The sequence below is a fragment of the Agelaius tricolor genome, unplaced genomic scaffold (genome assembly GCF_023055355.1).
Source record: "Agelaius tricolor isolate 1412-34295 unplaced genomic scaffold, bAgeTri1.0.p SCAF_85, whole genome shotgun sequence".
In the NCBI taxonomy this organism is placed as follows: Eukaryota; Metazoa; Chordata; class Aves; order Passeriformes; family Icteridae; genus Agelaius; species Agelaius tricolor.
This window is the reverse complement of record NW_027269345.1, coordinates 54,573-65,283: the sequence shown is the minus strand read 5'-3', so window position 1 is coordinate 65,283 and position 10,711 is coordinate 54,573. Positions and strand designations below refer to the sequence as shown.

Below are 10,711 nucleotides of genomic sequence, written 5' to 3'. Positions count from 1 at the left end.
AGATGGAAATAGAATAAGGCATGGATAATGTCCTAGACTGCAAGATAATGTGTGTGTTCAATTCCCATCTGTTAGAGGTGGGCCAGTTATCATCTGTTAATTGGGCAGTTTTTCTTTATCTCTTCCACAAACCAGTCCTCCCTCTGGAAAGACATCTGCTGTTAATGGGCCATTGAGTTTCACTGCATGACTGATAAAATTACATCATCCCATTGTGAGATGCTCCACCCAGAGGGAGGAGCCAAGCGTTCTTGCCTGGATACAATCTGAGATTTTGGGATACCAGAACAATCTTTCCACTGGATTCCTAGAGAAGCATCTGCCCTTTCCACTAGATTCCCAGAGGAAGACCAGGCCCATCTACACCACCACTGGATCTGCAGAGGAAGACTACAACCTTCTACAGGATCCCTGCTCCAACAGAAGCGCATCTGTCTGCAGGAAGACTGCAGGAGGACTGCAGCCACTATTTTCATTGCACTGCTAGCAACACCCTGACCCACAGTGTGTCAGGTCATATTCTGATTCTATCAGTGTTGTTTTGTATTACTGCATTGTTTATTTTATTTTGATTTCTTTGCTAATAAAGAACTGTTATTCCTGCTCCCATATCTGTGCCTGAGAGCCCCCTTAATTTCAAAATTACAACAATTCAGAGGGAGGGGGTTTTACATTTTCCGTTTTGGGGCAGCTCCTGCCTTCATTAGCAGACACTTGTCTTTTCAAATCTAGACAAGGCAAAATTTTCAAAGCTTCAGTTATAAAGCAAATAAAGTTTGAAGGAACAAATAAAATAGGAATTGGGGATGTTCTGTTAGTTCCAGAAGCAGTGAGAAATTTTTTAGGACAGGATTTACCGGTGCAGTTTGACATTGGAGGGCTCCCAGAGAAGGGAAAATGGTAATTAAGCTTCTCCAATAAGGGAAGAGGATGAGGAGAAAATTCATGACATGATGTGGGCAAAACCAAAAAACTGAGGTAAATTAAACAGGAAACCTATAGTAATAAAATTAGTTAATGAAAACCATCCAGTTTGGGTATGACAATACCCACTTTCCCTGGAGGGGAGACAAGGACTCCAGATGCTGATCCAGGACCTACTTGAGGACAGGACCTTAGAACCATAAATGTCCCCCCATAATACACCCATATTACCAGCAAAGAAGTCAGATGGGACTTACAGGCTTGTCCAAGATGTGAGAGAAGTGAACAAAAGAACAGTGAATCGGTACCCAGTGGTGCCTAATCCCTATACACTCCTAAGTAACATCCCAGTGGTTTAGCGTGATAGACCTAAACGATGCTTCTTGGGCATACCCACTGGCAGAGGAAAGTGGGATATATTTGCTTTTGAATGGGAGGACCTCGATCCTGGGAGGAAGCAACAGCTGCGGTGGACTGGGTTACCCCAAGGGTTTTCTGAATCCCCAAACCTCTTCGGTCAAACCCTAGGAGAAGTACTACAGCTCTTCTCCATTAAAGCTGAGATGTAGCTCATCCAATATGTAAATGATTTGCTTTTCTCAGGACAGGAAGAAAAAGAAGTTTGGGAATCCACCATGGTGTTGTTAAGTTTTCTGAGGGACCAAGGACTTTGGGTATCAAAAGGGATTCTCCAATTTGTAGAGCGAGAAGTAAAATACCAAGGACATGTGATTTGTCAAGGGAGCTCGTGGCTGAAACCTGAGAGAATTACGGGGATAGTCTCACTCCCATGGCCAAAAACTAAGAGAGAAGTCAGAAGGTTTTTAGGCCTGTTGGGATGTTGTAGGCTATGGATTGAAGGATGCATGCAGGCCATCCAGTTCTTGTATGAAAAGTTAGCGGAAGAAGAGATTAGGTGGGAAAAGACAATGAACAAAAGTTTGAAGCTTTAAAGCAAACAATAGTCAGTGCACTGGCACAGTCTTCCTGCCTTAGACAAACCCTTCTATTGTTTGTGGATATAGAAAAAGGGGTAGCACATGGAGTGTTCAGCCCAGGACTGGGGAGGATCCAGGAAACCAGTGGCCTATTTATCAAAACTGCTAGACCCTGTCAGCCGGGGGTGGCCAACCTGCATTCAGGCCGTGGCAGTGACTGCCCTACTCATAGCAGAAAGCAAAAAATTACCCTTTGGGGGAAAATTGAAGACATATATCCCAAACTCAGTAAGCAGTATCCTGAGCCAAAAGGCTGAGAAATGGCTCACTGATTCCCGAGTGCTAAAGTATGAAGCCATCTTAATAGATAATGGTTTAGAGCTGATAGTGAGTAACCAACTCAACCCTGCCCAGTTTTTGTATGGAGAACCAAGTGAGGAACTAATACATAATTGCCTAGAGGTTATAAACTATCAAACTAAAGGAAGAGAGGATCTAACAGATCAACCACTCCAAGGTGGAAAGTGCCTGAACATCGATGAATCTTCATGGGTAATAAAGGGGCACAGGGTATTGGGGTATGCTATAGTGCATGAAGGGTTGATGGCCATAGAAAAGGGAAAGTTACCTTACAACTGGTCAGCCCAAGGTGTGAGTTGTATGCCCTAAAAGAAGCTCTGGAAATATTGGCACAGAAAACAGGGAACAATATATACAGGAATCAAAATGCACTTTTGGAGTACTGCATACCTTTGGAAAAATTTGGGAAGAGAGGGGGCTTTTAAATTCAAAGGGAAAGGGACTGATTCACAAAAAATTTCTTTTAGAAGAGTTAGAAACCTTACAATTACCAGAGGAAGTAGTGGTGGTATATGTTAAAGGACATCAAAAAGGGGCACAAGGAAACAATTTAGCTGATTTAGAGGCTAAAAATGCAACTGAATCAGAAACAGAAAAACTAATAATAGTATTAACATCCATGAGAGAAATGCAAAAGGTCCCTGTATTCAGTGGGACAGAAGAGGAAGAACTCCTTAAAATAGGAGTCAAGAAAGATAACAAAGGGAAGTGGAAATTAGCAGATGGGAAGCAAATGTTGAATAAACCCTTTGCCAGGTAAATACTAGAAGGCATACATGGAACAACACATTGGGGTACACAAGCGCTGAGTGATCAATTTCTAAGGGATTTGGAATGCACAGGAATTTTCAGAATTGCTAAGCAGGTAACTGAACAGTGTGTGATATGTCAACAAGTGAATAAGAAAATGATGAGGAAAACACCCAGAGGAGGGTGAGAACTGGCCTTAAGGCCCTTTCAAAACACCCAAGTAGACTTTACTGAGCTTCCCCAGGTACAATTGTGGAAGTTTTGCCAGTGATAGTAGATCACGTGACTCATTGGGTAGAGGTGGTACCCACTGTGAAAGCCAATGCGTATTGTGAGTAAAACACTTCTAGAATCAATCATTCCCCAATATGGGATGGCAAACAGCATTGATTCAGACTGGGGAACTCATTTCACATTGAAGATATTACAGAAAGTTGCTCAGGCCCTGGGAGTAAAATGGGAATTACACACTCCGTGGCATCCACAGAGTTCCGGTCAGGTTGAGAGAATGAATCAAACTCTTAAAAGAGCTCTAGTTAAGGTAATGATTGAAACCCAAATGTCATGGATAAAATGTCTCCCTTTTGGCTTTATTAAGAATTAGAACCCAACCCTGGTCAGATCTGGGGGTCCCACCCTATGAAATGATGTTTGGGCTTCCCTTCCTGACTTCACCCCAGAAGGCTGCCACCTATGAGGAAGGGGAAGCCAATGCCATGAAATAAGTGATGTCTATAGCACAAACCTTAGAAGGGCTAAGACATAAAGGGGCAAACTACCACCCTGGATTTCAGAATCCATAATATTAACTCCAGGGATTGGGTGATGATTAAGCCATGGAGAGATCAGCCTCTAACTCCTCAGTGGGAAGGTCCTTTTCAGGCACTGCTCACCACCGAATCGGCCGTGCGAGCTGCAGAGCGGGGATGGACTCATGGCAACAGAGTCAAAGGCCCAGGAGAAGAACCAAAGAGTGGACTGTAACATCCAGGCTGGGTGAAACAAGATTGACTCTCAAGCAGAGACTGAGAGACAACCAGGAAAACACCAAGATGCCCAAAAAGCAGAGTCAAGCTTCCACCAACCAGCTCGAGAACTGTCTTCCTGTTTTCATGGGTGAGAATTACCAGCAGCTGTTGAGGGGAAGTACACAAGGGACTGTAAAAGGCAATGGGACAGCTTCTTTAAGAAAATAAGACAAAGGAAGGAGGGCAAGGCCGGGTTGGCCCCTTTGTTTGCTACCAAGAAGGCTCCATAGCCCTGCTGTGGGTAGCAACCCCATGGGCATGGTAAGGTAGGGACAAAAGGCCATCCCAGACCTCTGTAATTCCTCAGTTGTCTTTTAATTCAACAGGGACTGGAGGGCAAGACTGAGTTGGCCTCTGTACTCACCCCTAAGATGCACCAACTATGGGCAGCAGCCACACAGGCACGGTAGATGGGAGTCAAAGCCACACTGGACCTCTGGGATGCCCTTTTGTCCATTCCAAATGAGTGTGTCTAAGGAAAACCTGAGATTTTTTTTCTCCTGTTCCCACTGTCCTTGCCCACATCAACAGATGCTGGTATGACTCATTCAAAAGAGAGAGAAACTTTTTTACTTAATTGTTTGAGAAAAATGACTTACAGAAAAAGAAAAGGGGGGTTTGTTATAGATGAGTAATCCTAGGGTTGACTCTCACAATTAAGGGGTGAATATTAAATATATGTTAAGAGAAGTTTTGTAGATGTACAGTTACCCTTCCCCTCCCCCTTGCATTGCTATCACAGGATGGCCTCAGTAGCTGGGGCATTTGGGTGGGTTGGCTTGTTCCTATGGCAGCACCTGACCTCCAATCAAGGTGTGAGACAGTGATCTCCAGCACTGGACAGTGAAGAAGGAGTTGATTGACAAGACTTTGGGAGGGGCTGGAGGTATAAAAGACAAAGCATCCATTTTGTAGATGAGCACATGGTGACTGAATCCTTTGCTCCCAGTGCTGTATTCTTTTTTTTATTCAGTCTTCTGTTGAATTTTGATAAAGTCTTAATAAACCATTTAAATTTTTGAAGGTAAAAATCATTTCTCACATGAGGTTGGGAAATGTGGGGCAAGGTTGTACTCACTGGGTCAGACCTCAAGGTACAACTTCACTGACCTGGCCAGACCTCCTTAGGAGAAACCCTGGATCAATATCAATCACAGAATGCTGCAATCACCTCTTCTCTAAAGAGAACAGCATAAAATACACTCTTTAAAATAGGATTACATGTTTCTTAGAAGCTCATTGAAATATTTCTCCATAACTGTAAAAGGAAACGATCCTGCTGAACTGGACTAGACCAGAGGGAAATCAAGGCAGAGCCATGGTTTGTCAAAAGATGCTTCATCCTAATGAGCCCCGTGGTGCATTTGGAGCTAAACCCTGGAACCTCAGGGCCTGAGAGGAGATTGCAAAAACCTTTCCAGGAGTCAAAGTCAGAAGAAAACCCAAAAGTGTCTCAAAGCATGAAGGACCTCATCCTGCTGAGGTCCATCTCCAACACAGGGTACCTCATGGACTCCATGCAGGAGAGAACTGGAGGCCAGGATGGCACAAAATCCTCTCAGAGACTCAGTGTGGAAAGGAAAATCCAAACTACCTTAAAAAACTTGAGTATCCCAAAGCATTAATGAGCCCCACTAAGTGTCAATGCAAAGCCCTCAAGGGACTCACTAAAGTAGATAATTGGGGCCATGGTGCACAAACTCCTCACAGAGTCTGTATCAAAAGGGAAACACCAAGTACCTTAAAATAACTGAAGTACTTGAAAGCATTAATGAGCCCCACTGAATGTTGTTACTAACAAAGCCGGTCCAGGGATTAATTAAAGCAGATAATTGGAGGCCATGATTGCACAAACTTCTCAGAGACTCCAAGGCAAAAGCCAAACCCCAAGTCCTTTGAAAAACCTGCAGTCCCTGCAGGGAGCATTCAGGAGCCCCCAGGGCCATTGCTGAGCAAGGCTCCCCAGGGACTCCTTGCAGCAGATCCTTGAGGCCACTGGGATGTGGGCTAGGGGGGGATGCTGAGGGCAGCACAAGGGGCTGACAGTGCCCAGCCTGGCTGGGGCTGGGCCAGGAGGCCCCAGGGCCTCAGGACAAGGTGTCTCCTCCCAGCCCTTGCTGGCACAGACCCTGCTGTGCCCCAGGGCACCAAGACTTGGCTTCTCTTTGTCCCCACCTGTCATCACTGCCTGCAGTTCTCTGCTCTGCCTGGGGCCTGGGGACACTTTCTCTGTCGTGTCCCTCAGTGGGACCCATTAAAAGTCCAAGAAAGTTTGGAGTTGGATTCTGCCTTGGAGTTCTGCAGAGGTTTCTTCATCTCCCTCTCAGGGACTGATGTTCAGGGCCTGAGCACAAAGGCCCAGAGGCTGATTAAAGTCCTTGTGCTGTGTCTGTGCTGCTGAGCTGGGCTGGGCTCCTGGCCCAGAGGCAGCTCCTGGTCACCAAGAAGAGCTTCAAAAGCACATTTCTCTTGATGAGCAGCTCTTGTGCCAGCCCAGCAGGGCTGGGGCACTGCCTGCAGCCAGCCCGGGCACAGCACAGAGGCACAGAGAGCTTCAATCAGTCAGGGCTGGGAAGGGGCTGAGAAGTGCCTGGGGCACAATCACTGCCAGCCCTCGGCACAGGAACCTCTGGCTGCAGGACAATGCAGCTGCAGCTCCTGGAGCCATCTCCTCAAGCTGGAACATGCCAATGCCTGCAGAGCCTGTGAGTACATTCTCTGCTTGTCTCTTGTGCAGAGCAGCCAGGGGTGCCCAGGGCTGTCCTGCAGAGCAGGGTCCTGCAGCCCAGGGCGCTGTGCTGGGGCAGGGACTCTGCTGCCTGCCAGGGACAGCTCTCAGCCAGCCCTGGCAGCTGCTCCCAGCACTGGGGGACAAGATCTGGGTGGCAGGAGACAGCTGGTGAGGCTTGGAAGTGTTCTCCTTGTGTGGGGAGGATGCTGCATTGTTCAGGACTGCTCCCAGCATGGCATTAAACTGCAGAACATTTCCAAGTAAGTTATACAGGGACCACAGCAATGCAGGGACTGGATGAAGGGGGAAATCATGGTTTTTAAATCTATTTTTCTTGCTTGTCTTGAAAGGAAATTGCACATAGATATTTATCTCTCAGTTCAGGTTTAAAAAAAACCAATCCTCTCAGGTGTTTATAAACCAGGCAGTTACAGAAATCAGCACAGAGCCTCTTAGAGGCAGCATCAGTGCTGCTTTTCCAGCCTCCTCAGGGTTGCTCTGGTTAGCGTTCAAAAACACATAATCACATAGGCGATTATATGTGGTGCTTTTTATTCAAGAGCTCTGGGAATCCGGGTAGTTTCCACCCAAATCTGATTCCGACCATACATTTGAGGTGAAGGTGTTTTATACACTATCATTACTTAACTTTCATGTTAATTATTAAACTTTTATTCATCTATTGTATACACAGATTTCAGCTAAACATAGCTCCCTTTAAATTTCCAACATAGTTTCCCATAATTCTTCCTTTGGTTATATAATAATTATATTTAATTACTAAACAATCATCACATCTAACAATTATATCTTTTATCATACTGCTTACACAGGTGCAGTGATCTGAGAAAACACAAAGCCTAATATTTTCAAATACTATTTTTAACATTTTCCAGGGCTCCACTATCACTCTGAAGTTGCCATCAGAGCCTGCAGAGCCAGAGCTGCCCCTGGGCAGTGCCTGAGCTGGGAGGGCACTGCAGGGCAGAGCTGAGCCCCCAGGGCTGGGCTGGGCTCTGGCAGCACTGGCAGGGCCCAGCCCTGGGCACAGGGAAGCAGCTGCTGGCAGGGACAGCTCCAGGCAGCAGAGCCCTGGGCAGGCAGTGGGGGGAAAGTGCCCCCAGGCTGTGCTGGGATATTTCAAGTCCTCTCCAAACCCAATGATTCCATGATTACTTTTCTTACAGATCCCCAAGCCAAGACACCATAGGAAATGTCCAACAGCAGCTGCATCAGGCACTTCCTCCTGCTGGCATTGGCAGACATGCGGCAGCTGCAGCTCCTGCACTTCTGCCTCTTGCTGGGCATCTCCCTGGCTGCCCTCCTGGGCAACGGCCTCATCATCAGCGCCGTAGCCTGCGGCCACCACCTGCACACGCCCATGTTCTTCCTGCTCAACCTGGCCCTCACTGACCTGGGCTCCATCTGCACCACTGTCCCCAAAGCCATGCACAATTCCCTCTGGGACACCAGCAACATCTCCTACACTGGATGTGCTGCACAGCTCTTTTTCTTTCTCTTCTTCATTTCAACAGAGTTTTATCTGCTGACCATCATGTGCTACGACCGCTACGTGTCCATCTGCAAACCCCTGCACTACGGGACCCTCGTGGGCAGCAGAGCTTGTGCCCACATGGCAGCAGCTGCCTGGGCCAGTGCCTTTCTCAATGCCCTCATGCACACGGCCAATACATTTTCCCTGCCCCTGTGCCATGGCAATGCCCTGGGCCAGTTCTTCTGTGAAATCCCACAGATCCTCAAGCTCTCCTGCTCACACTCCTACATCAGGGAACTTGGGCTTCTTGCTGTTAGTGTGTGTTTAAATTTCGGTTGTTTTGTGTTCATTGTTTTCTCCTATGTGCAGATCTTCAGGGCTGTGCAGAGGATCCCCTCTGAGCAGGGACGGCACAAAGCCTTTTCCACCTGCCTCCCTCACCTGGCCGTGCTCTCCCTGTTCCTCAGCACTGGCACATTTGCCTACGTGAAGCCCCCTTCCATGTCCTCCCCATCGCTGGATCTGGTCCTGTCAGTTCCGTACTCAGTGGTGCCTCCAGCCCTGAACCCCCTCATCTACAGCCTGAGGAACCAGGAGCTCAAGGCTGCAGTGTGGAGACTGATGACTGGATGCTTTCAGAAACATTAAACTGCTGGTCAATCTCTGCAAATCACTTGCAATAAAAGTCATCTTTGATACTTCTTGTTGATTTAATATTGAGGGTTCTTTTTCTGTCTTTTACTTTTGTTCATATTATCCACAAAGAAATATGATTGGTTTTGCCATTTCCCATTTTGTTTCTCACCACCTTCCCTGTGCCCACAGACTGTGTCAATGAGGGGCTGCGCTCTCGGTGGCTTTAAATGAACTAAAGGATGTCCCAGCAGAGTTTTCTGCAGAGATGCCCTTTTGTTCCCTTCTGTAGAGCTGCAGCAGCCATGTCTGTGTGCAGAGCTGGGGCAGATCAGTGCTGGCCCAGCAGCTGTGCCCAGCAGCAGCAGCAGCAGCAGCACTTGGTGTTGCCAGTGCTGCTGCCGTGGCCCTGCCCCGCTGCCCTGGTGGCCCTGGTGTTGCTGCAGGGCCTGAGTGCTCTCGGGGCCGGGCACAGCCCTGGGGGTGGCAGTGCCGGGGCTGCAGCAGGGACAGGCCATGGGCACTGCTGGGGCAGCGCTGGCGCCTCAGGCCAGGCCCTGGGGGCTCCAGGCTCCTTGCCCAGGCTCTCTCAAGAACACGGCCAGGCCAATGCTCAGCACAGAAACCCCCGTGAGCAGCCCCAGGCTGGCCGTGGGCAGGCTGGGGGCAAACAGCATGGCTGGGGCTCTGCAAGGGCCCTGGGGCAGACGGGAAGGAGCAGCAGAGCAGGGGCTGATCCATGCCCAGTGCGCTGCACAGCCCAGGGCAGCGTCCCAGAGCGTCCTCATGCAGCTGCCAACAACATCCCCCCTCTGCAGCCCTGGCCTCTCCCCCAGCTCACACAGGTGCCCCATCCTTGCAGGCACAGACAAGGCAGCACTGGCTCAGCAGCCCCAGTTTGCATTGCACACAGCAGGCGGGAGCACCCCCATGCTGTTGCTGTGGGGACATGAAGCTGAGGGAGCACAAATGCCATCAGCCCCTGGGGCCAGCAAGGGCTGGGGGACACCAGGGAAACCACTCAGCTTTGTCCTGGCCTCTGCAGTCAGCCAGAAAGTTTGTTCCCATCAGCTGGGAGTGTCCTGTGCCACTGCAGACGCTGTTGCTCAGAGCCAGGGCTGCCTGGTAGCCACCCCCAAACTGCCCTGACCATTTCCTTGGTTTCTCCTTTGCTTTCTCCACTCTTCCTGCTACAAATTTCTTCCTCTAGCCCAGCCCTGTTCCCTCTCCTGAAACTGCCCATCCCTGGTTGCCCTTTCCTCTCTGGCCCCACTCCCCATTGCAGTTCCTGACTTGGCCCAATGGGAACATCCCTTGGGCAGCAGCATCATCCTACAAGTGCTGCAGGAATTGTCTGCAGGCTCCTGCAGTGCCTGCTGCTGCTCCCTTGCCAGAGGCACCCCAGGCCAGGGGGGCACATCTGGGCTGCTGTGTCTGGCTCTGGGGCTCCCTGTTCTGGGCAATGAGGAGGAGCTGCAGAGGCTCTGCAGGACTGACAGGATGGGCTTTGGGACTGGCAGGAGAAGCTGAGGGACCTGGGCTGCTCGTGCTTCTGAAGAGGAGACCCAAGGCTCATCGTGCAACTGCTCCAAGGGTGGTTCCAGAGAATCCCAGAATGAGCAAGGCTGGAAAAGACCTTGGAGATCATCAAGTCCAACCTGTGCCCTGACACTGCCCTGTCTCCCCTGAGCATCCTCTTCTCCAGGATAAACAACCCCAGCTCCCTCAGCTGCTCCTCACAGGACTCCAGACCCCTCCCCAGCCTTGTTGCCCTTCTCTGGACACGCTCCAGCCCCTCCATGTCCTTTCTAAATTGGGGGGCCTAGATCGGACACAGCACTTGAGGTGCTGC

The 10,711-nt window shown here is 49.2% G+C and overlaps 1 protein-coding gene across 1 annotated transcript; it reads left to right on the top strand.

Moving 5' to 3' along the window:
- The first annotated feature begins 7,944 nt into the window (after positions 1–7,944).
- LOC139585580 (olfactory receptor 14A16-like) lies at positions 7,945–8,874 on the top strand. The gene has a single exon (XM_071418372.1). It carries the CDS (start codon positions 7,945–7,947, stop codon positions 8,872–8,874), a length of 930 nt encoding a protein of 309 aa, XP_071274473.1.
- Positions 8,875–10,711: the final 1,837 nt, after the last annotated feature.

Excerpts from the sequence above, each read along its gene's own strand:
- LOC139585580 (XM_071418372.1), top strand. The coding sequence starts at position 7,945 with ATGTCCAACAGCAGCTGCATCAGGCACTTCCTCCTGCTGGCATTGGCA.